Source organism: Phyllostomus hastatus, unplaced genomic scaffold (assembly GCF_019186645.2).
Source record: "Phyllostomus hastatus isolate PE091 unplaced genomic scaffold, TTU_PhHast_1.1 phas_scaffold_21, whole genome shotgun sequence".
NCBI lineage: Eukaryota > Metazoa > Chordata > Mammalia > Chiroptera > Phyllostomidae > Phyllostomus > Phyllostomus hastatus.
This window is the reverse complement of record NW_025334017.1, coordinates 48,426,552-48,450,966: the sequence shown is the minus strand read 5'-3', so window position 1 is coordinate 48,450,966 and position 24,415 is coordinate 48,426,552. Positions and strand designations below refer to the sequence as shown.

The 24,415-nt window shown below is 65.7% G+C and overlaps 2 protein-coding genes across 2 annotated transcripts in view; both read right to left on the bottom strand.

Moving 5' to 3' along the window:
- Positions 1-15,159, bottom strand: part of LOC123833011 (cytochrome P450 11B1, mitochondrial-like) — a 19,632-nt gene extending 4,473 nt beyond the window's left edge. Inside the window, exons 1-12 of the mRNA XM_045860972.1 lie at positions 15,058-15,159; positions 12,881-13,146; positions 12,447-12,602; positions 11,106-11,305; positions 10,799-11,002; positions 10,489-10,643; positions 9,114-9,280; positions 8,681-8,759; positions 8,388-8,582; positions 8,132-8,241; positions 2,384-2,684; positions 1,794-2,002 (exon numbers count right to left, since the gene is read on the bottom strand). Coding sequence (XP_045716928.1) covers positions 1,794-2,002; positions 2,384-2,684; positions 8,132-8,241; positions 8,388-8,582; positions 8,681-8,759; positions 9,114-9,280; positions 10,489-10,643; positions 10,799-11,002; positions 11,106-11,305; positions 12,447-12,602; positions 12,881-13,146; positions 15,058-15,159 — 2,144 coding nt within the window. The remainder of the gene's footprint in view (positions 1-1,793; positions 2,003-2,383; positions 2,685-8,131; positions 8,242-8,387; positions 8,583-8,680; positions 8,760-9,113; positions 9,281-10,488; positions 10,644-10,798; positions 11,003-11,105; positions 11,306-12,446; positions 12,603-12,880; positions 13,147-15,057) is intronic.
- Positions 15,160-17,198: 2,039 nt separating this feature from the next.
- Positions 17,199-24,201, bottom strand: GML (glycosylphosphatidylinositol anchored molecule like). Its single transcript, XM_045860971.1, has 3 exons — positions 24,102-24,201; positions 23,419-23,526; positions 17,199-17,527 (listed from the first exon to the last, which is right to left on the bottom strand). Exons 1-3 carry the CDS (start codon positions 24,199-24,201, stop codon positions 17,199-17,201), a joined length of 537 nt encoding a protein of 178 aa, XP_045716927.1.
- Between the last annotated feature and the right edge of the window lie 214 nt (positions 24,202-24,415).

Below are 24,415 nucleotides of genomic sequence, written 5' to 3'. Positions count from 1 at the left end.
GAAGCGGGCACCCTGTCTACCTGCCACCCAACATGAACCCTTTTAACTCCCACCCCGCCCACTCCATACATCCTCAGGAGAAAGGGCTCGCAGCTTTGGGGCCCTTGGGTCTCTGGCCTCTGGCCCCCCGGGGGCTGACCACGCTGGCCTTCAGCGGCCCTTCCTTGTGCCACCCTGCTTTGCCCTGAATGTGTGCCCGTCACTACCCCCACCTCAGTGAGGCCGGTTCTGCTCCCTGGGAACAGATCAGGAATTATCCCCGATTGCTCGTTAATAGACGTGCTGATGTGTCCTTCTTTACGTGTGCTGACAAGAGGAACCACGTGTCTCCCATGCACAGGCTCAGCCTGTCACAGTCTGCTGGTCACCCACCCCAAGGCCCGCGGGGCCTTCCTGGGAGTGCACACGGTCCCGTCTGGAGTCGCCACAAAGTGGAACCGAAAGCAGATCCAGAGGCCCGCCACCGCGAGAGCCGGTTGTCAAGAGGAAAGTGCTGATGTGAAGGAAAGTGGTTTTGTTGACCGGAAAGACCTGGTTCTTCTTGCTGATGCATGTAAAGAATTACATGTCAGCAATTCTAGTAGTATGTCATCAGTTAATAGTGGGTCGCTGCCATGGAAGAGAACAGGACTGGGTAGATCGGGGGTGAAAGGGAAAGTTTCAGGGTAAAGCAGGTGAGGGAGGCTGGAGACCAGGGTGGCACGCCCCTGGGCAGCCTGAGGCCAGAGGCCCTGTGGCCTGAGAGCCAAGTGCCCCCTGAGTCCCCGAGAGAGAGCCCCCTGAGCCCCTGAGACCGAGAGAGAGCGGGTCCTTTGCTCTGAGGACTTACACAGTGGGTGGGATAGGAGGGGGAAAAGTCACATATTGATGAACGGGTAAATGTGGCGCCATCTTTCCTGGGGGAACGTGACCACCCAAATTTAGGGATGCATGGGGTCTGTCCGCCCGAATTCTTATCTTGCTCCAGACCCCATTTGGCCATCCTGTTGTAAAACACAGACGTGACAGGGGGCAGTTAATTAAATCTTGGGGCAGTTTCCAAAGTTATTTATGGGCTCTTTCTGTAAGCATCAGGGACTCCTTGTCAGACAGACAGTGACCAGAGGTGGGCAATTAACCAGACTCGATCTATGGGCTCTTCCGTGCTAACATCGTGTTTCTTGTGATGTGGGAACGCCTGGCGATATCATCAGACCAGGCTCAGGACTGCTGAGTTAGCATGGGAGACTGTCTCCTCCCTCCCCCCTGCCTCGGTTTACTGTTTATTCCACCTAGTTGGTAAAGGGCGTTTCCTGGCAACCAGGGCGCCGGCGGCTGGGCGGTGACAGTGTTGCAGTCTCAGGGTTCTTCCTGTGCGGTCTCCTGCCTCCGTTTAGTTGCAGCTGCTGGCCACCTGGAAGACGGGGGGCTCCGTCTCAGAGCCCATCCCCACCTCTCGTGGGGGCAGCAGTTTTAGAAGGACGCCGGCAGCAGAAGGAAGAGGTGGAGGGAGGGGTCAAAAGGTTCCCCACGTGCAGGTGAGCGCTGTGCGCTGCGGGGAGGCCCGGGGCAGGCGGTCTGCTGGGCGTCACCCTGGGTTGGTCAGTCTGGATTCCCAGCTTCCCGCCCCGGGGCTGAAGGCCCCGGATCCCCCTGAGCTGGGATGCCTGTGGGCCGGCCTCCGAGTGTTCTGAAACGCGTTCCTAGGATTCTGCTGCAAACAGGCTGTTCACGCACAGGCTGCGTCGTCTGAGTCAGCTCTCGCAGTAACGCGGCAGCGGGCCGGTGGGAAGGGGCGGGGGGCAGGTCCCCACCGTCGGGACTCTCCTCGCCGCCGCCACAGCAGCCCCTGGAGGGGGAAGACGCGGTGCGCACAGGCCGTGCGAGCTCTCGTAGACAGGCAGAAGGACGCGCAGACGCGGCTCTGCACCGCTGGCCTCGAGGACTGTGACCGAGTCCTGGTGTTCTGATACACCCGCGCTGTTTTAAGCCGCCGGGTTTGTGGCACTTTGTGGCGGCAGCCCTAGGAGACCAAGGGGGCCCCTGCCAGCACCCATCAGACTTGGACTCCCTCCCACACCGGCAGGGGGCGGGGGGGCGGTCCTTCCCTGGACCTCAGGTGCACAGAGGCCCTGAGCTGTGCCCTGCTTGGCCTGGCCAGCTTCTGCTTCCTGCCCGGTTCTTTCGGCCTGGATCAGAAGGGTTTCCGACACTGCCGCCAGGAGGCCCTCTCCTGCATTTTTCCCTAAGAGCGTCTTCCTGCTGCTGCTTCCCACCTGGGAGCCCGTGGCTGTGACCCCGGCCATCCAGCTGCTCCCCCTCCCCCGCTTCTGGACCCTGACGGACCGGCAGCCCCTAATGGAGCGCCCGCCCCCCCCCCCCCCCGGAGCCTGCGCAAACCCACGCGCCCCCGAGCGTGAGTCCGCTCCCGGACTTGCTGCTCCGTCTCGGCCCCCGCTTCCCTGTCCTCAGCCCAGGCAGCACGGCCGAGTGTGAGGGTCACTGGCGGGAGGCCTGGCTGCTGCGTGAGGCGGCCCTCCCCGCGCTCGCCAGCCCCGCCCCCACTGCTCGGACGGGGTCCGCCCCGCCCCGCAGCAGCTTGTTCCGGTAGGACGGGCCACCGGCTCGCCCCGTGAGCTCGGCCAGGCGGGGCTGAGCGCTTTGCTCCTGGCGGCGCGCGCTGCGGGGGCTGGCCCGTGGGGGGGCTGCGGGAGTGTGTGTCGCGTGAGTGAAGGAGAGACCCAGAGGACCTGCTCCTCCGCGAGCTGGTGGCCAGACGGGCCGCCGCGCTGGGACCGGTGGGCCGTGCCCTGCCGGGCGTCTGCTCATCCTCGGCCCCACACCCGACGGACACTCAGGGCGGCCTCAGGCACCCCCCCCACCCCCGCCCCGGGAGCTGAGGGAAGGGAGACCGGGCGCCAGCCAGGGTTCTGCTGGCAGAACGGAGGAGACCCTTCCGCGAAAGCGGTCCAAACCCAGAGGAAGGGTTCAAGCGCCTCTCCGGGCCTGGCCTGGCCTGGGGGCTAGCCCTCAGAGGCCCGAGAAAAGGCCGCGTGGACACGTTGCAGTGCGTTCTGTGAGTGGGAATCCGGGGAGCGAGTGTGAGGCAGGTCCGTGACACTCAGGGGTGGTCGACTGGGCAGGCGGGAGGAGGCGGAGCGGGGACCCCCCAGCTCTGGACTAGAAGCCGGACACCAGGCCCTTTCCCTCCCCGGTGATGAACGCCAACTTGGACCTTTCCGTCTTCGCAGGGACAGTGGAGCCTGCGTCCCGCAGGCCGAGCCACGACCCCCCGGCGCCGGGGCGCTCCGAGCGGGAACACTGTGGTTCAGGCAGCAGCAGGTAATGGGCTCGGCAGACAACACCCGGGACTACAACTGCTGCTCCAGGAGCTGAGGGCGCCACCCACCCCGACTCCAGGAGACCACAAGCACCCCACCTTGGTGCCCCAGGAGGACCCCAGGCGGGTCAGGAGGGTGTCGGAGCCGCAGTGCTCCAGGGGGAGACTCCACCGCCCAGGGCACAGAGGACAGGATGCCGGAGCTTTTATCAGATTAGGGGCTGGAGGACCCGGCACTCCCACAGCTGCTGCGGGTGAACCGGGAGGGACAACTGAAAGCACCTGTGGGGGTTGGCGCGGCAGGAGAAACTCCCAGCCTCACGGGCGAGTCCGCTGGAGAGACCCATGGGGTCCTAGAACGTGCACAAACCCACGCCCCCGGGAATCAGCACCAGAAGGGCCCAGTTTGCTTGGGGGAAGTGGGGGGAGGGAGTGAAAACCTGCGGAGAGTGGAGCAAGTGGCCCTGCTCCCTCTGGGACCCCTCCCCCATCGAGAGCGCCACAACACAGCCCTGGGGGTTGCCCCGCCCTGGGGACTAAGGCTCCGCCCCTTACAAAATAGGTGTGCCCTGACCAAAAAAAAAAAAAAGAAAAAAGAAAGAAAAAGGCCCAAATGGAAGAACAGATCAAAGCTCCAGAAAAAATATAACTACACGATAAAGAGGTAGTCTACCTGTTACAGAACAAACAAGGGGGGCCTGGGACGATACACTGTTACTGAAAGAAGCCCCCAGGTCCGTTATGTCCGCCGCCAGAGGAAAGACGTCTTTCAATGCCAGAGATTTGTGAAAAGGAAAGGAAACGTTTATTTAATGCTATACAGACTTAAAGTAGGGACCTAATGTCTTCACCAAAAATCCTAAAGTCCCTTAAAGCACCCACAAACACACACAGTCCTTCCTTCCTTCCCCCTTTATCTCCTAAAGCTGCAGGGGCCCCCACTCTGGCAAAGGCACGTGGTCCTCTCTCCCCGGACCCCGGGAGTCCCCACTCTGTCAAAGCCGTGTGGTTCTCTCCCTCAGGGCCGCGGGAGTCTTCACTCTGCTAGAGCTGTGTGGTTCTCTCTTGCAGGGCTGCGCATGGTTCTCCCCCTCAAATGGCTGCTGCGTCTCGGTTTAAATCCCAGCGCCAGTCTTCCTCTGAAGCCCCATTTCCGGCTCCTCTCACAATTGGCTACAGCTGCCAGATTCTGGGCAGGTGTGGCCCTGTGGTGTGGAGCCAATTATCTCCAGGCTCTTCTGGATCTTATTACAGATCCCTATTTGAGGCTCCCCTCTTGGCTGCACCCTGTTGCATACCTATTAGATGCACAGTTCAAAACATGGGCAATCAGGATGCTCACAGAATTGGTTGAGTATGGTCACAAAATAGAAGAAAAAGTGAAGGCTATGCAAAGTGAAATAAAGGAAAATGCACAGGGAGCCAACAGTGATGGGAAGGAAACCGGGACTCAAATAAACGGTTTGGACCAGAAGGAAGAAACAAACATTCAACCAGAACAGAATGAAGAAATAAGGATTAAAAAATATGATATGAGGAGAGGCTTAGGAACCTCCAGGACAACTTTAAATGTTCCAACATCCAAATCTTAGGGGTGCCAGAAGGAGAAGAGGAAGAGTAAGAAATTGAAAGCACATTTGAAAAAAATAATGAAGGGGAACTTCCCCAATCTGGCAAAGGAACTAGACTGCCAGGAAGTCCAGGAAGCTCAGAGAGTCCCGAAGAAGTTCCACCCAAGGAAGAACACACCAAGACATGTCAAAAGTAAATTGCCCCAGATTAAAGATGTGGAGAGAATCTTAAAAGCAGCAAGAGAGAAGGGGACAGTCACCTACAAAGGAGTTCCCATAAGACTGTCAGCTGATTTCTCAAAACAAACCTTACAAGCAAGAAGGGGCTGGAAAGAAGTATTCCAAGTCATGAAAGGCAAGGACCTACATCCAAGATTGCTCTATGCAGCAAAGCTCTCATTTAGAATGGAAGGGCAGATAAAGTGCTTCCCAGATAAGTTAAAGGAGTTCATCATCACCAAGCCCTTATTATATGAAATGTTAAAGGGACTTATCTAAGAAAAAGAAGATGATCAAATATATGAACAGTAAAATGACAATAAACTCACAGCTATCAACAACCAGACCTAAAAAAAAATACCAAAAACAAAAACAAACTGAGCAAACAACTAGAACAGGAGCTGAGTCACAGAACTGGAGATCACATGGAGGGTTACCAACAAGGGAGGGGGGAAGGGGAGGGAGGGGAAAAGGTACAGAGAATAAGTAGCACAAATGGCAGGTACAAAACAGACAGGGGGAGGGTAAGAACAGTACGGGAAATGTAGAAGCCAAAGAATTTACATGTACGACCCGTGGACATGAACTAAGGGGGGGAGGAATGTGGGTGGGAGGGGGTGTGCAGGACAGGGGGTAATAAGGGGGGGAATGGAAAAACTGCGATAGTATAATCAATAAAACATTTAAAAAATAAAAAAGAAAGAACTTTTAAAAAAGGATGCCTTTGCAGACTTTAACTGTGAAAGGGAAGGAACATAGAGAACTGAAAGACGATCTTTGTTTTTTTTTTTTAAAGACTGTATTTATTTATTTTTAGAGAGAGGGGAAGGGAAAGGAGAAAAAGAGGAAGAGAAACATCAGTGTGTGGTCGCCTCTCTCGAGTGCCCCCTACTGGGAAACCTGGCCCATGGCCCAGGCCTGTGCCCTGACCGGGAATCAAACCGGTGACCCTTTGGTTTGAAGGATGGCACTCAATCCACTGAGCCACACCAGCCAGGGCCAAAAGATGCTCTTTAAAAGCATGCAGAGATGCTTCAGATCAGATGTCACTTCTGAAACGTGCACGCTCACGCCCCAAGGCAGGCCCTTCGAGGGGGAGAAGTGGGGAGGGCCGCAGAGGCAAGGCCCTGGGCAGGTAGCTGAGCTCTCAAAGCCTCGGCTTCCTCATCCGTAAAGTGTTCGCAGTCGCCAGCGCCCCGGGAGCAAGGCTGGGGGTGGGGTCGCTGCACTCTCCCTCCCCACCCCCATGGCATCTGGCGAGAACGGCGCGGAGGCCACCCCGAGGGCACCCTGTGCGGTCCCCAGGTGAGCAAGAGTGGGCACACGCCGGTCCTGGCTCAGGGTCGCCAGGAACGTCAAGGGAGCAGGTGCGCCGAGAGCTCTGCAGACCGACCCGCGCGCCCTGCCGGGCCACGGTGCTTGACTCTGCCTCTGTTGCTGCCGTCCCAGCTCGCTGGCTGGCCACACAGCCGGCCCCGGGCAGGGGGGCAGGGGCTTTGGAGGGGCGGGAGGAGAAACTCCCACTCAGTGCGCAGTGCCTGCGGGGGCAGAGGCCTGGGGGCTCTCCGGATGCCATCCTGCGGCACCCTCGCCGGGGACATGGGGCTCAGTGTCACTCAGAGTGCCCTGTGACCAGCTGAGGCTCGGGGGCTGTGAGGGCTGGCCCACGTGGGGAGCCAGGGCCCCAGCCTGGGCCTGCCCGGGACCTGAGCCCGGACCCTCCTGCCTCCTCCCCGGGGCTACCCAAGCCCCTTCCACAGTGCCTGGCCGGGGCAGGGCGGGGCGGCCGTGCTGCAGGGCTGCAGCCCTGCTCACGGGGGCCAGAATGGAGTGGGCGGGCGTGTGCGGACCCTCGCTCACCCGGGGACTGAGCAGGGTGCCAGTGGGATGGCTCAGAGCCAGCCGGCCGTGCAGCCAGAAGTGTGGGCCCCCTCTCTGACTGCCTCGGGGTGGCCTCAGTGCCTTGTTCTCGCCAGATGACAGGGGGGTGGGTGGGGAGGGGAATGCGGCGACGCCACCCCCAGCCTTGCTCCCAGGACCCTTTTTGTGTGGAGGGTGTCGCCCGGCCTGAAGCGGTCTGGGGCAGGTGGCTCCCTCCTGCCAGCCAGGAGACCCCAGCCGGCTCCCAGCCGTCCAGAGCCTCTCCCGCCCACGAGGCCAGGGTGGCGCCTGTCCCGAGGGTCAGTGGGAAGCGGCAGCTGGCACTTCAGACAGAGGGTTTTATTGCAGGGGACACGCAGATGCACTTGGCCGGGAGGGCCCCACCCCCTTCTTCCGGAGGCTTCTCTGCCGTCCCCCGATGCTAGCCCGTGGGGTTCACCGTCCTCCCTGCTTTCAGGTGGGCATCAGGTGTCTCAGTCAGCTTCTCGGGGGCCCTTCTTCCAGGAAACAGCACGGACGGCCTGCCTCTCCAGGCCCTTGGCCGGGCAACTCGGCCGCAGTGGCCGAGGACTGGCAGTGCAGGGGGTGCCGCATGGGCCGGGCAGAGCAGGTGGGTGGGCAAATCACAGCCAGCGTGACGGTCTGCTCTGGGCAAGAGCATCGCAGGCAAGAAGCACGGCGTTTGAAAAGCCGAAGAGCAGGACAGGGGACCCACACAGTCGGCTCTTGCGTGGGGGGAGAGTTGAGTGCAGAGGGCGCATGAGACGGGACAGGGAGCGAGGGGCAAGGTCAGAGGCCCCCCGCCCCCAGGGTGGGCGCACGAGGAGCCCGGAGCCAGTGCTGGGGTGCCAGGGTGGGTGTCAAGGCCCTCCGACAGCGTTCCGTGTAGGAGAAGGTGCCGGAGGGACTGGATCAGAACCAGGACCTTCAGCCAAGACTATCCCCAGCTCTGCCCCGGCCTCACTGCGCCACCTGGCCAGGCCCGACCTCAGAGGCCCGGGCTGCTCCATCTGTGCGAGGTGCCGGCTGGACCGTGGTGCGGCTCCGGAAGCAGGGCCCAGGGGAGAAGGGGGGATGGCCTGGGGTCAGGCGGAGGGGGGCTGGCGGCGTGGCCGGGGTGGCGGGGCGGCGGCGTGACTACTTGATGGCCCGGAAGGTAAGGAGCGGGACGGTGGAAGGCATCAGCACGAACCGGTAGACCATCTTCACGTCCTCTTGCGTTAGCGTGTCCACCTGGAAGTGTTTCAGCACCTAGGACAGAAGCGCGGTTCCACCCGGCGTACAGGTCAGCCCCGGCTTTCCGGGCGGCCCGGGCGCCCCGCCCCCAGGCGCCCCGCCCCCCGCGGCCCCGCCCCCAGGCCTCCGCCCCCGCCCGCCGCAGGGCTCAAGCCGCTCACGTGGTGCAGCAGAAGCAGCGATTCGGTCTCGGCCACTCGCCTTCCCAGGCACTGTCGCGCGCCAAAGCCAAAGGCCAAGTGGGGGAGCCTCGTGCTGGACCCCTTTTTGAGCCAGCGCTGGGGGTCATAGAGCTCGGGCCTCGGGAACACGGAGGGGTTCCGACCCAGGCTGTAGAGCTGCACGAGGACCAGTGTCTGCGGGCGCGGAGAGGGGCGCGGGGCAGGGTGAGCCGGGCGAGGGCCGGGCCGGCCCGGCGCGGTGCCCGCGGCAAGGGCTGTGGGGCCTCGCTCACCCCGGCGGGGATGTGGTAGTTCTGCAGGACCAGGTCCGAGCTCACTTGCCGCTCCACAGTGATACCCACGGGGTACAGCCTGTGCACAGGGGCGGCCAACAGCGTCCTCAGCCGCGACAGGGCCCCTCGCTTGCCTCCTGCAGGGCACAGCAGAGAGGGCACCTCCCCCCTCACACGCCCCTTCGTCACTGGGAAGCTGCGTCCGCGCACCTCCCGAGCTCAGCCTCCTGGCTGAGGAGGGCGAGGTGGGTGCTGGCGCAGGGATGCTGAGGTAGGACCCCAGGGGACAAAGCGCCCCTGCCCCTTTAGGGCGAGGGAGAGGAGGTGCAGGGGATGCCTCTTTGGGCAAAGCTGCCTGTAGCCCCAGGATCTGCCGCCCTGCAGGCTGTGTGTGGCCCAAAGTGGCTGGGGCGGCCCAGGGAGCCACACCTACCGCAGGGTCTCCTTGAGGGCGGCCCGCAGCAGGGGCAGCTCCGCAGGCGCCCTCTGGGGGTTTTCCGAGATCTTGCTCTCCGCCAGCAGGCTCTCCTGACGCAGGGCCTCCTGCACCTCCGGGTTCCGCGCCAGCTCGAAGAGGGTCATCAGCAAGGGGTAGGCCGTCTGCGGGAGCCGTGGGTGCGGCCTCAGGCCTGGGCCCGGCCCTGCACCGCAGCCCCCGGGGCCGCCTCCCGCCATGGTGACGGGCGTGCTCCGAGCAGGGCAGAGCCCAGGGAGCCGAGACCTTCAGGCCTGGGGCTCACCTTCCTCTGGGCTCCAGGACAGACTCACTCACGCTGGCCTCTGCTTGGGGTGGGGCCTGGAGCCGGTCCACCTGCTCCCACTCGACCCTGTTCCCCGGGCGTCTGCAGCTAGCCAGAGCCCAGCCAGTTCCCCCCCCGCCCCCGGCTCGTTTCTGTGCACGGAGAGGCAAGCCCAGCCTGGGGTCTGGGGAACTGAGCATCTCCTAAATCCCATCCCCATGGCAACGTGCCCCCGGCGCCTCCCGATGGGGGGGCAATGACCTGTCTGCTGCAGCCTTTGCTTCAGCAGAGGGGCCCCGGGGCCCGTGAGGCACCCTGGGGAGCAGGAGTCAGACCCCGACGCCCCCCCCCCCCCGCTTTCCCTCGCTGCCTGCTCCTGCACCCCGGCCCACCGCGCGCCGTGCCTCCTCTTCTTGCCTGTCTGCCTTCCGCCGGGCTCTTCCTCACTCAGCTGGAAGTCCCCGCCCCCGGGACGCCTGCCTCGAGCTGTCCCTTGAGGCACGGGCCCTCCCCTGGGCTCTCTCGCCTCACGGCCGTGTCTCGGCACCAATCGGTGCCTTGCCGTCCCAGGTGCCACGCCCAGAGCGGCCCTGAGGCGCCGGCGTGCGGAGGCCGGGCCCAGAGGCGGGCAGCTCTGGCTGCAGTCCGCACCCGGGGCCTGCCATCCGCTCCGCCCTCCACGTGCTGGAGCCCTGTGCTGCCCTTCCTGTCACCAGCCTGTCACCTCCACAGGGTCTTCAAGGAAAGCCAAATGGGATCGGTCGCCAGGCAGGGCGCCCTGTGCAGCCAGGTGTCGGCCAGCCCCCGTTCTGCCGGGACCCTGTCGGTCTGCACGGGGCTGCGCCACCCGTCCCCAGGCCTCGTCCCTCTGCGGGCTGCCGGGGCCCGGTTCCCGCCCGGACCGCACGCCTCCCCCGAGAGGCTGCCCCCAGGTGCCCCCCCCACCCCCAGAGCCTGCTGTCGGTCCGGGGACTGAGGCCCCAGCCTGGACATCTTGGTGGGTGGCACAGATGGGGAGGGGACACGCGGGCTCCCTGTTCTACGGGCAGGGCTGGCTGCCGGCCTGACCGTGTCCACGCTCCCGGCAGTGAGGTCGATGGAGCTGGCCTTGATGGCGTCGAGGGTCATGTCCGCGTGCAGGAGCAGCTCTGCCACCACGCCGGTGTAGTGCTGGGGGCGGCCGAGGGCCAGCTCCTGGTAGATCTTCTGGATGCAGTCGTTGGCTGCGGGCACAGAGACGGAGCCCTGGGCCCGGGGCCGGGGGCCGCCGCCCCTGCTGGCGGCGCGGCAGCCCTTGGCCCCGCCCTCCTGCCCAGCCCCGCCCCGGCGCCTGCTCCCGAGGGGATGGGGAGGAAGCCTCGGCCCCCTGGGCCCTCACCATACTGGAAGATGTAGTCCCAGGCCTCGAAGTGCTGCCTCCACACGGGGGCACTTGTCCAGCGGGACAGGCTCCGGGGCATGAACATGAGCTGCATGGTGGACTTGAGCATGGCCTGCAGGGCGCGGATGAAGTCCAGGCTGGCTGGGCTCGGGCTCTGGCTGAGGAGGCCCAGCCGCTCTCCAAACAGGACCAGGTTGCTGGCTGTGGGGAACACAGGGCTGACGAGCATGTGGCCGCCCGGGGCCGCCCGGCGGCCCCCCTGTCCCCGGCCCCGGGCCCAGTGAGGCCGCTCGGGAGCCCGCACCTTCCAGGGTGTAGTAGAAGATGCTGGGCTGGATGTCCACGGTCAGCGTGCCCCGGGCGTTCTGCAGCACCCTCGCCCTCAGGGCCTCGGAGAAGTCCCTCGCCACCCTGTCCACCATGGGGGTGTATTTCTGGACAGCTTGCGGTGACATCACATCTGGGTTAAGCCGCTGTCGGTCCGAGCGCCATGCGGGACCGTTTCTGTGGAGCAGAGAGCAAACTTCAGGGCACCCCGAGTCAGCAGCGGGCCCCCAGCCCCACACCCCTCCTTCTTCATCCTCCAAGGGAGGTGTCTGCCGGTCCCGGGGCGCCAGCTGCCTGTGCCCCCGTCCCCGCTGTACGCCCCTTCCAGGGAGGCCTTCGCGCGGGCTCAGCTCTGCCGCGGCGGTGAGGCCGCGCCTCCGCCCAAGCGTGCGCATGCGCGCCTCACGGAGCTTGCTCGAGCCGACTGCCGGCCCCGAGCCCGGCCCTCGGTGGGTGTGGGGCCTCTTCTGGAGAGGCGGCCGGCCCCCCCGTGAAGCTGTGCCCGCCCCACTGGTGCCACGCCCCGGAGTGGGTGAGGGCGGACCTGCCTTCTCGACCACAGTCAAGCATGCACACCGTTCCTCAGCCGGCCGCCCGCAGCGGTGGGGAACGCCGCCCGCAGGGCGTGGGACAGCACACGCACACGGAAGGGTGCCCGGGACACACGCAAATGTGCGCCCGTGTGTACAGTAACACAGAACACACGAGCGCAGACACACAAAACGCTCCAAACCAGGCGGCCACATGCATGCGGGGAAACATGCCACGCACACGCACACGCAGTGAGCAGCAGCCCACACCCAGGTGAGCACGTGCTGCCCCTGCACACACATGCACACGCGTGAGCACACATGCCAGTACACGGACATGGGCAAACACACCCGTCCACACGCACATAACAATGTGCGCACGCGTGTGCTGGCACGTGCACACGCAGGCAGGCACGGGTGCGGCCACCCCAGCGCACTGTCCCCACGGACACGCCACACACGGGGGAGCGCAGGCGCCGGCGGCCACCCCCTCGGGAGCCCCGGGACCCGGCCCCGCGAGCACAGCTCACCTCACGCAGGCCCCCGGGCCCTGAGGGGCTCCGGCTTGTGCCCGCAGGGGCCCGGGCCAGCGCCTCCCCTGCTCAGACGGGGTGCTCCCCCTCACACCCAGGGCGGGCGTGCCCTGCCCCCTGGCACCGTCCCGTGGTCACGCTCTCTCCACTCCCCCACGGGGGCCCAGGGCAGGCCGGCTTCCGGCGGTCCCCGTCCTGCCGCCTCTGCTCCCGGGCTGCCCATCCCCCCCCCTCCTGACCCAGACCCGCTCTCACAGCAAGAACACGCCATGCTTGTGCCCGCGCAGCTGCCGGTGGGCCAGCCAGGGCTCCAGGACCATGCGGTGGGGCTGGCGGCCCTCCGCCTGCTTCAGCCTGTCCACGTCCTCGGGCAGCATCACGCACACCATGCGCTTCCCCCCCACGTCGTACCTGCGGGACGAAGCCGGCTGTGGCCGCGCCCTTCCCCGCCCCCACTCGGCCGGCGCGTGCCGGCTGCCTCCCTCGACCTCACCGTCCCCCGACCTGGCTCCGAGCGGGCAGGCCCCCCCAGCTCTAACCGGGGCCTCTGCTGCCGACCTGCGGGTGCACCCCCCGCCGCGACGAGCCGGGGTGCCCGCCCTCCGGGCCACGGACGCTCCCCTGTGCAGCCCCACCCACCTGCCGGAGTGCTCGGGGCGCGCCGCGGAGGCGGGGTGGGGGGCCCTCACCGGAAGATGGGCCCCAGCTCCTGGAAGGCCCGCTGCATCTGCAGGTGCAGGTCCTCGCAGCCGGCCCGCCAGACCCGCAGAAGCCGCAGCCACTCGCTGCCCGGGCACCGGGGAATGGCTTCGAAGGGCAGCACGGCCTTGGGGGCCGGAGCGGCGCCAGCGGCCAGCGCGTGTGCCCCGCGCAGGCACAGCCGGGGCCCCGCCATCCAGGCCCCTGCCCTGGCTCGGAACACCGTGCGGGCTCCCCCCGGCCCCTCGGCCCGGTCCTTTTATCTCGCGGGAGATGAAAGGCCGCTGATAACGTCATGGGAGAAAGTGTCCCTGGACCGGGCCAGGGCGCCCGGGGAAGGGGTCAGGGCTGCGGGGGTCAGGGCTGGAGGCGTCCAGCCAGAAGAAGAGGAGAGGGAGGGGTGGGTGCCTCGCCCCGCAACCCCACAGGTCTGCCGTGGGCTGGGTGGGTGCGCCGGGCAGGTGCAGGGTCGAGCTGGGGGCTGGGACGGACGTGAGGCCTCTTCTTCCCCCACCCCCTGGTGAAGGGAGCGGGACGGACGAGCCCCTTATCTGATCAAGGGCTGGGGGGGGCCTTGGCTATTTTAGTCCCCCTGCCGCAGGCCCCGAGCGGGAGGGGGTGGGGCGGACTGCGCACCCCGCCCTCACACACTCGCACTTTGAGGGCGCCCCCCCGGCCTCACTCGGGCGCGGGGCACGGAGACCGAGGGCTGCTGGGGAGACCCGAAGGCGGGGGTGGGGGGCACTCCCTGGGGAGGTGGCAAGCGGCCTGTCTGTCTGTCTGTCTGTCTGGTCTGGCCGTGAACACTCAGAGACAAGGGTCACTCCTCGGACGGAAGGATGAGGACACAGCTGGCCTGGGCCCTCCCAGGGCCCTCACCCCTCTTGCCGGCCCCGCAGAGGGCTCTTGGGGTGCGGACGCAGGGCTGGGGCGCGGTGGCAGGAGGGAGTCCGGCTGCAGTCGCAGGCTCCCCACTCTCCTAGGACTCTCCCCGGCGGGAACACAGTGGGGCCCGTCCTGGGAGCGTGGACCGGGTCGGGGGTCGGGGGTCGGGGGTCTGGTGTCGTCCCACCGACTCCCAGCGGCACTCCCAGGAGGCGGCTCTCGCCACCCCCCTTCCCATTTCCAGACAAGCCGACTGAGGCCCAGGGGTTCTGTGACCTCCCAAGGTCGCCGGGCACGCGGCAGGGCCCCCGGAGCTGTGCCCACCAGCTTTGGGGCACGTGCCATCCCCGGACCCTGCTTTGGGGATGGGGCGCCGGGGGGCCTGGGCTCAGGCTCTGGGGGCAGGGCGGGCTGCCGTCCGAGTGCAGTTTCCTGTTTTGACCTCGCTCCGTTCCCTGCCCTCAGGCCTTCCGGGGGGCTGCTCTGTCGGGAGCGCTGAGTCAGACCCCGCCAAGGCCGCTTCCGGCAGCCGAGATGGAGATGGATGACGTGCCTCAGCCTCCGTGGTGTCACAGCTGTCCTTGGGCAGGGACGCAGGCCCGAGCCCTGCCTGACCTTGCGTGCCAGTGCCCCGGCCCAGGCCTCGCCGACCGCCTCCCCTGCGGCCCGCCTGCCTGCGCGACCTCCCCCTCCCCTTCCTGGCCTCCGGGCCTGTCCGTGGGCCCCTGGGAGGTGTGGACCCGCGCCGGCTGGCAGGGTCCCCGGACGGCGAGCCTGGAGACAGCGGGGCCAGAAGCCAGTCTCTCCTGCCCGGAGGAGCCTCGACACGCAGGTGCCAGCCCTGAAGCCCAGGGCCCAGCTTTGAAGGCAAGGGCCGGGCCTCAGGAGCCGGTCCCCCTGGCAAGCACAGATGGGGCTCGGGGCGCCTGCCCTTGGCCGTGGCCGTGCTGCCCGCCTGCCCCAGACCTGCGGGGGGCCTCCTGGGCAGGAGCCCCCGAGCCCAGTGCCGCCAGGAGGTCTTCCAGCACAGCTGCTGCTGCTGTGGGCCAGGGCGCAGCCCGGCCTCCGACCCCCGGGCGCGCAGAGAGGGGCCCGGGAGGGAGCCCCCAGCCCCGGAGAGGGCAGGCCGCTGCTGCGCGGGCAGCACGGGTCAGAGGCCGAACCGGTTTGTGCTAGTCCTTGCACAGCGAGCTCCGGTGCCGCGCTGGAAGCACGGGGTTGTGCGCGTTCACTGTGCCCGGCCCAGGGTTCGAGAATCGCCCAGCCGTGCCCACGGCCACACCACCCTGGACGCGCCCGACCTCCTCTGCTCCGGGAAAGCGGGGCGGGGCTGGGCCGGTCGGCGCTCGGACGGGGGAGAATCATCCAGCTGCGCCGTGGGCATCGGGCGACAGGAATACCTGGACTCGAGTGGCCTGAGTCCAGAGAAAAACGAGACCCACACCGGGCTGTCCCCTCCCCCACCGGCGGCGCGTCGGTGAGGCGGGCAGACCCGCACACAGGCCCTGCCAAGCCCCTTCTGTCCCGCGCCCCCATCGGCTCACGGCTTGGCCGGCTCTGTTTTGGTGAGATTCGGCGTGTCACCCATCGGGGTGTAGGTGGCTCTTTCTTCTCCGCCGTTGGATGATGAAACTGACATTCATTCACGTGCCCCCCGACCTCTGTAAACGCCTCCCGAGGGGTCTGAACACTCCGGAGCGAAGGGACCCCCGGGGGCCCCTCACAGCTCCGGGCCCCCGGGAGCGGCTGGGTTCCTGACCAGGGTTGGGAAGTCTGGGCGGCGAGTTGGTTACGCCGTAGAAGTCCTGCAAGTGGCGTCCGCCCGTGGTGGGGCGGCTGCGTGGTGCTCCGTGGCCACTTTCTTAGTGAGTGGGTGGGTGACACAGACAGGGAGGGAGGTGCCAGCTGCCTCCCGTGTGCGGCCTGGCCAGGGACTGGACCCGCCACCTCCTGGTGCGTGGGACGATGTTCCAGCTAACTGAGCCCCCCGGCCAGGGCTCTCGGCTTATAATTCCTAAGAATGTCAAGTCATTGCCCTGGCTGGTGTGGCTCAGGGGACTGAGTGCTGGCCTGTGAACCAAAGGGTCGCAGGTTCGATTCCCAGTCAGGGCACAGGCCTGGGTTGTGGGCTGGGTATCCAATGGGCGGCGTGCGAGAGGCAATCACACACTGATGTTTCTCTTCCTCTCTTTCTCTCTCCCCTCCCCGCCCCTCTCTAAAAATAAAATATTTTTAAACATCAGTAACTGGTTAGATGTTAATATGTATACATATTTTTGGTGAACATTTGAGGTTTTGCCACATAGAAATTAAGTAATTTACATTGTTTCTAGGAAAATATAGTAGCCTTGGCTGGTGTAGCTCAGTGGATTGAGTGCGGGCTGCGAACCAAAGTGTCCCAGGTTCGATTCCCAGTCAGGGCACATGCCTGGGCTGCAGGCCACGACCCCCAGCAACCGCACACTGATGTTTCTCTCTCTCTCTCTCTCTCTCCCTCCCTCCCTTCACTCTCTAAAAATAAATAAATAAAATCTTAAAAATATATATATATATATATATATATATATATATATATATATATATAAAAAAGAAAGAAAATATAGTAACTGCACACATGTGGTTGTAGGAAGTATTCCGCCACTGTACTTCATTCTATTTTTTAAAAAGACTTTATTGACTTACTTCCGACAGCGGTGGGGGCTGTCTGGGGGTCAGCGTGCCCTGGCACTGGATGGTGGTGGTGGGCGCACTCAAGGGGGACAGGGCAAAGAACAGCCACGCCCTTCGAAAGGACGCACTTTAGGGCATGCGCACTTCATCTCGGTAGTTTAAAGTCAGGTGCTGACTTAAAGACGACGCGGGGGAAGCCGGCAGAAGAGGGTCCCGAGTCGCCGCCCCTCTGAGGCAGTGAGTGGGTGGTCGCCAGCCTCAGCCCAGGCTCCCCCTGCCCTAGCCAGGCCCCTGGGGGAGGAGGGGGCCCTTCCCCCGCTCAGACGTCAGCTCTGGGGACTGACCCCACCACTGTGTGAAGCCCCCAGGGCTGGGGACAGCCCGACGGCCCACCCCACCCACGCAGGGACTTGGGACAGTCAGCAAGCACAGGCTCTGTGCCTGGCCCCCCGCCCGGCAGCTGCTCGCACGGTGTGTGTGGGGGGGGGGGCTCTGCGTGCCCCGTGCGGGCCAACGTGCGCCCTGTGCCCTGGGGCTGAGGTGCTTCAGGCTGAGACCCTCCCCCTCTGACGCTGACCCGTCAGGGGGGTTGGGGCGCACGCGTGAGCTGGTGCCAAAAGGAAAACACAGCAAACACGAGAAACGGAAAGGAATCTCTGAGCACGCACCACCCAGACAAACAGGGTCTTTATTTTTCTCTTGGGAGAAGCCGCCGCTGGGGCCTGTGGGTCCGTGTCTCTGGTCCTCGAGACACTAAGGGGGAATGAACTGCTCTGGGGAGAGGGGGGGGCCTGCCAGGGCCCCGCTGAGCAGGAGGGCGGCCACGGTGAGGAGGAGCCCCGAGCCCCGCAGGCGCTCGGCCCCTTCGATATTCTCCTCGATGGTCTGGTCCTCCCCGATGTCCCGCTCCACGTAGCTCGGCCCCCCGTTGTTGCAGGTCATAGAGCCGCAGCAGAAAGCCCAGTAGAAACTGTTCCTCTTCATGTTGGCCTTCGGCGCCGGCCTCGGCTGCAGGGCTGCGTACACGAACGAGCAGTTGTCGGTGCAGTTCTTGTACACGAGGAGCTCGCGGGTGTTCACGCCTGGAGTGGGAGTGGGGGTCGGGGGACGAGAGAGAGTCACGGGCGCCTCGCTGTCCGCCTGCAGACGTCAGGGCGCGCTCCTGCCCCCCCCCCCAGGCCCCACCTGCCGGCCTCCAGTGTCCCTGTGCTGCCAGACTCCTCCCAGGACAGGGCGCTGGGCGGAGGTGCTCGGGCGCCGCCCCCCCTGCTCCGGCCCTCCCGGACAGCACAGCACCGGGAAGCCCCGCCGCCAATCCAGGGTGGAGCCCGGGAGGCGGGGCCGCTCTGTGCAACTGTGTGCATGCCTGCGAACCCCCTTTTCCTTTTGAAAGTCTCAGGCTTTGAGAAAAGTTGCAAAGACAGCATGAGGAGTCCCTGCTCACCTCGTAGCCCGTCCCTGTGTCCCGCTGGTAGCTTTGCTGGGGTGCACTTGTCCCCAAACGAAGGACCACCGACACGTTCTTACTACTGCACGCCCACACTTTTTTCGGGTTCACTCCTTTTCCCTCGTTTTCTTCCCCCGCACCAGGACCGACCCTGCACCCCGCACCGCACAGGACGGGGGGCAGCTGGGACACACGGGAGTCCCCCTGGTGGAGGTGCGGTCAGCGTGGTGCACGTCGGGTCTTGGGAGAGGGCCACCTGCAGCTCCTGCTCCCCCCCCGCCCCACCCCCGCCACTGGGAGCGCACTGGCAGCCACCCTCCCCGCCCACTGCCTGGGAGAGTCTGTGTGACACCTTGGGTACTGCTCTCACGAGACTAGTGGCGAGGTTGCTGGGGAAGCCGTCTCTGCTTGCGGGCTTTCGGGGAGAAGGCGGGGGCCCTTCAGCCGTGGGCCAGGCGCAGTCGGGGCACGTGCTCCCCACTTACTCGGCGTTTCCCTGTCACCCCAAGCTCCTGCCGGGAAGGCTACGCAGAACGAACGGCCTCTTGGTTTCCGGGTGAGGCCTCGCCAAGGCCTCCCTTTTCACGCCGGCACTGGAAACCTGAGTTCTAGATTCGTCTTCGGTGTCTTTCTCTGCCTGACCGACGCGACGGGTTCTGCCCGAGGGCCAGCGGGCGGCGCGGCGGCTTGTCCCTTGCTCATCCCCCTCCTCCTTGGCCCGGGGTTCCGGCCGCCCCTCCCGCACCTGCTCCTCGCGTCCTTGGGGAGCCGTTCGATGCTCTGCTCTCTCCTTGAGCAGGCGGTTTGGTCTTTCCCACCCTCTTCTCTCCTCCAGACGCCTGTGAGGTAACGTGTGCTGCTCTGAGCCCCCCGCCCGCCCTCAGCTGCTTCCCGCTGTCTTGGACCCGCCCGATCTTCATGGTCGTCCAGGCCCCGACGGTTCCTGATCTCTCCCGTGGCTTCTACTTCGAGGGATCGGCTCCTTAGAAATGCTGTGCAGGGTTCCGGAGCAGAGGGGACTTTCTGGCTCGCTCCGGAGCGACGCGGCCTGGCGTGCGCCACTCCCCCCCCCCCCCCCGTGGCGGAGGAGGAGCTCCGGCGGGGTGCGGTGCCGTCGGTGGGTGCCCGCTGCGTCGCGGCTCCAGCTCAGTGCTGAAGACGTCACATGTGGCCCTGTCGGAAACGCACCTTGGGTCGCCGCAGGCTCTGCTGCCACATGCAGTGGTCGCCCTTGTCCGTGGGTGGCGTTGCCCAGACCTGCTGCAGCGGAGTCTGGCCAGCAGGAGCCCTGGGGACAGACGCAGCCTGCCGGCGGTGTCCACAGCAAAGCTGTGCCTGAACGTGGGCACCAGCCCACGTGGACCTGCCCTCCACGGCTGCCTCCATCCCCACACAGGCAGCGCCGGGGGGCTGCACGGAGACCAGACGGCCTCCGATGCTGACCATCCGCCTCCTCCCGGGAGAAGTCTGTGGACCCCTGGCCTGTGGGGGCAGCGAGTGTCGCCTGCGTGGCCGGTCTACCGGAAGCTGCAGGAAGGGGCGCATCTGGACCGCCAGCCTGACTGCGGCCCTGATTCCGCCAGGGTCTCTCTGTGAGTGCCGTGTCCCGAGTCAGCGGGCGCAGGGGCATCCCCGTCGTGTGCTGTCCCGGGGAGGTCCTGGCCTCCGCCTCTATAGAGGGTGCTCTCACACCAGAGATGCTCTGACCTTAACGTTTGCTTTGCCTCTGTGTGTCCACAAGAGCCCTTTTTGGGCAGTGTTTGCATTGTATACCATTTTCTGTATTTCATTTTCACGCTTTCTACGTTCTTAGTTTAGAGCAGGGGCCCCCAGCCCTCGGGCCCCGGCCTGTGAGGAGCGGGGCCGCACAGCCACCTGAGCTCGGCCGCCTGAGCTCGGCCGCCTGCCTCCCCCGCCCCCGCCCCAGGTGCGCCGGAGGAGGTCGGGGACCGACCGCTGACTAAAGCATTCCTCCAGGACACACAATGTGTGATTTTTTGTTTGCTCCAGAAGTTTGGCCTTTCCCCATGTAGGAGCTCCATGTCGACGTAACTGACGATGCTAGTCGGCTTTGCCCGTTCACGCTGTGCTTGGAGACGGCTGTGCACCCGAGCACCGTTGCAGGGAGCCCAGAGAGACCCTGGTGACCCCTTCTTGGTCGCTTCCGATGGCGGCGTGCAGCACGTCAGTGAGATATCGAGGCTAACGAGGGTCCTGCTACCCATGACGTCAAAACGGTGAGCAGACTCGCCACCACGGTCTTCGTGCCCACAGACCCACTCACCTCCTCTACACCCACATCCCCTGGCCTTGACCTCACGAACACGAGTTGGTGTGTGTTTCTATGGGTTTGCCATTTCTAGAACATGCCATAAAAGGAGCTTCCAGTGTGCACCCTTTGGAGGTTGTCCACTCCACTCGGCATAACCCCCTGGATCTCCACGCGAGTCCGGGCGTGCATCCACCCCCTGCCCCGGCGTGCAGGTGAGTGACGCCCCACGGTGCACGTGCACCCGGCCATGTGCATGCTGTTGTGTGGGCTGAAGATTTTTAAACTGATTTTATCTACTTATCTTTAGAGAGGGGAGGGGAGAGAGAAAGAAAGGAAGAGAAACATCAGTGTGTGGTTGCCTCTCCTGCGACCCCCATTGGGTACCCAGCCTGTAACCCAGGCCTGTGCCCTGACCGGGAATCGAACCCGTGACCCTTTGGTTTGCAGGCTGGCACTCAATCCACTGAGCCACACCAGCCAGGGCAGGGTTTAAGATTTGAGTGCTTGGGGCAGACCCCCGGAGGTGCGATCTGGGCCACTGTGGCAGTTGCATGCTTAGTTTCTGAAGAGACGGTCACTGTGTCCTCCACAAGGTAGCTCCCCTGTCCCTTGTCATTGGCAGTGACCCAGCAGTCTGGTGTCTTTGCGTCCTGGCCGGCACCAGGTGTGGCCTCTCTCACTCAGGACAACGAACTGCGGCTCTAACTGGATCACCCCGGCGGCTGCAGAGCCCCTGGGGCTCACTAGCCGGTCACATCCGTGCCCGTGTGCTGGGGAGACCCGCTGCATCGTCGCTGCCGACCACGGAGCGCTCGGTCCGGGCGCGGTCTCCGCGTCCTTCGAGGCTGTGCGGTTTGCCTGGACTTCCTCCCGGGGCGGAGCCCTCCGCACAAGGTCTCTGAAACGGAAGGGCCTCGCGGACTGGTGGGGCTCTCCGGTCACCCACCCTCTTCCCACTGGCCGTGCGAGACAGCAAGTCAGAGAGCTCCGCCGCGGCTCAGCTGCCAAGGACGCCCTCCCCGGCGCTCCCTTCCCGCGTCAGCTCAGGCTCCGGCCCTGCCCACGGAGGCCCGCGGCCCGCTGAGTGGGTCCAGTGTGAGGCCAGGGGGCGGGTCAGGCCCACTTTGCCTGCGGGGGGCGACGAAGCTCTTCCTTCTCCACTGGTTTCGAACCTTCGTTAAAGGTCACGTGGGCGTACCCGTGCAGGGCTGTTTCCGGGCCTGGATCTGGCCCGCAGGCCATGTGTTTGCCCACCGGCCAGGGCCCCACTGGTTTCACATGCTCGCCTCCGACACTCAACAAGTTTCCCGTAGAGTCTCGTGCTGACCAACCTGCACAGCCACGGGAATCCGCCAAGACCCCGAAGGGGAGGAGCCCAGCGTCCCGGCTCTCCCGGGTCTCGCGGAGCTCTCCCACAAATCCCTCCGCCCGGTGTCCACCGGGACCCCTCGGGAAGGCGGCGACATGAAAGCTCAGCGGAGCACAGCATTGAACCCGGGGGTCCGGCTTCCACCACGGTGGGAGGGGCTGAGAAAGAAGTTCCGGGGAGGCGGGGGACCCCAGGGCCAGCCCAGAGCCAGGCGCACAGGGGGGAGCGGGGGCAGGGTGAAGAAGGGTCCCACTGAGCAGGAAAACACCAGAGCCACGCAGCTCTGTGGTCCGCTGCTGCCAGGCCGGATCACGCCCTGCAGCTCTGGCTCGCCTGCGCCCCAGAGCGCCGGTGCCTGTGCAGCTGCTGGGCTGTGACCTGCTCTCAGGGGCACAGGCCGGCCGTCGGGGTGGGGGACAGGCTCAAAAGGGTGAGAGTGAGGACAGCCTGGGCTCCCCCGCCCCTGGTGTCCACCGTTGCAGAAGACACCACCACTGTGCTGAACCACCAGGACCTTCTCGAGGCATGGTCTCTGCCTCGCCTGTGCCTGGCCGTGCTCACACAAACTGTGTCTGGGCCACTCGAACCCAGAGCCCGGCGGGGCTGAGCCTCTGAGGACGGCATTCCCGGCCCTCTTCAGGTGCCGCAGTCCCTGCACTCGACGACACGCGGCGCGGCGCGGCCGGCTGACCTTCCGAGAGCTTTGAGGGCCAAGGGTCCCCTTCAGAGAGCTGCCACTGTGAAGGGGCCACCTCCAGAAGGCACGGTGCCGCCACCAGCACCGACACACAGGCCCCTGCCGGGCCCTTTGCTCTGGAGCGCAGGGTTTCCACAGCTGACCGGCAGGGGCCCCGGTGCTCCCTCTCAATCCCAGGGCTAGAGCTGCGATCTGCCCGTACGGGACGGGTCCTGGAACCCTCGGGCCCCACCACGCCCAGCCCTGGGAAAAGCCCAACCTTAGCCCCTTGCCTGTGCGCCCCCGCCGGAGCCGTGCCCTCGCCCTCGCCGTGGGCCCCCACACCTGCCCGGGACGGCCCAGGACTGGTCCGGCCCCACACTGGGCGGTGACAGGCCAAGGCTGCGCAGGAACAGGTGCCCCTGTGGGGACACAGCCCAGGCCCTCGGCGCCTGCCTGTCCCAGGTCGGCAGGCGCCCCCAGGGCGACGGTCGGTGCAGAGAGGAGACAGGGAAGGGCTGCTCTGAGGGTCTGACATGGACGCAGACACGGAGGAACAGGAGCTCACAGACCCCGGGGACGTCGGGCTCACAGGGGGCCCGAGAGGGCCCAGGCCAGGCTCCCTGCCCGGTTCAGGAGACCCGGCCTCCGGCTGTGCAGGCCCCCCGCGGGGGCTCTGGGGGAGGGGCGGCTTTCTCAGAGCACAAGCGCCTCCAAGGAAGCGCCAAAGCATCTTGCAAGGTGGGGCCGGGCCCTGACACCACATGTGGCCTACCAGAGTGGGGGCGCTGCGTCCGGGAGTGCCTCCCATGCCCACTTCTGGGCCCAGCTCAGCTGGAAGTCCCTCCAGGGGCCACACTCCAGGGGCCCTGAGGAGCCACCCGGCCGCACTGTGGCGTCTGCACGCAGGCCCGGGAACCACCTGGGAGGAGGGCCTTGCGGTTCAGCCGCACTCCCGGCCCTGGGAGAGTGGGGAGCTGCGTCTGACGCCAGCACGCCGAGCAGAGCGCAGGCTCCGCAGCCGGGCTCGCCCTGCTCTGTCCTGGGTGGAGTCCGGAACCCGGCCACACGCTCCTGAGGGGGCACAGAGCAGGCCAGGGGCGGGGCACACCCAGAGAAAAAGCGGTCCGCCTCTGCCCCCCCCCCGCTCCTGCCGGTGCTCTGGAGGTGACTGCGCGCCGGCCAGCAGACAGACGGGCAGGCACTTACGGATGGCGAGCGTCATGCAGCGCCTCGTCTCGTAGGGGCAGACCCTGGTTGTCGAACACTGGAAGGTGTTTATGACTGCACAGTCGAAGCACTTCACGTTGTAGGTCCCTGAGAGGAGCGAGACCCTGGCTGAGCTCCGAGCACCCAGGCTCTGCCCGCCCTCCCAACAGCCCTCCCCTGGGCCCCCCTTCTCGCCTCCCCCACCTTCCCCCACCTCTGAGGATGGCCCGGGGCCCACAAGCAGCAGTCCTCAGTGGGCTCTGAGTCCGGGCAGGACTAGCCTGTGCCAAGGCCAAGCACAGCAGGAGCTGCGCCTGTTCCCAGAGGCAGGCGGCAGGGCGCGCCCGCGGCGGCCGGGGCGGGGGCCCTGGGCTCGGGGGTTTCCGCTGGCCTGTCCAGGGCACCCTCTGGCACCCGCCTGGACTCAGCCGCTCCTGCCTGCGTGCAGCTGGGACGCCTGGCAGGCCTCCGGGTCAGGTGCTTTGGGGAGAGGGGCAGGCCTCCCCGAAGATCTCCTGGCTAAGGACACTGTACCCCCCCACCCCGGTGCCCACCGCCGGCTGGGACGCGAGGGCGCTCAGCCGCCAGGACGAAGACAACTGCACTCCAGCCCTCCCCACGCCGGGAACTAGGAGGCTGGGCGAGTTCCCGGCCCTCCAGACAGGGACAGGAAGGACACTTACACCTCCGCACAAACAACTTCGAGTCCCCAGCGGTGGCAGACGTGTTAGGGTCGGCCAGCGTCAGCACCGTGGCCAGCAGCAGCGCCCCGAGCAGCAGCATGTTGGCCGGGAGCCTGAGCCTGCCGCGGAGGAGACCCGGGTGCAGGTCAGCCAGGGCGGGGCTCCCCGGGCAGCGTCCTGCAGCACTGAGGCCGCGTGGGTGCCGCGGGGGCCCAGGCAGGGGCGGGGGCGGGGGGAGGGGCAGGGGGGAGGGGTGGGGGCAGGGGGAGGGGTGGGGGCGGGGCGGGGGAGGGGCCGGAGGCGGGGCCTGGCCT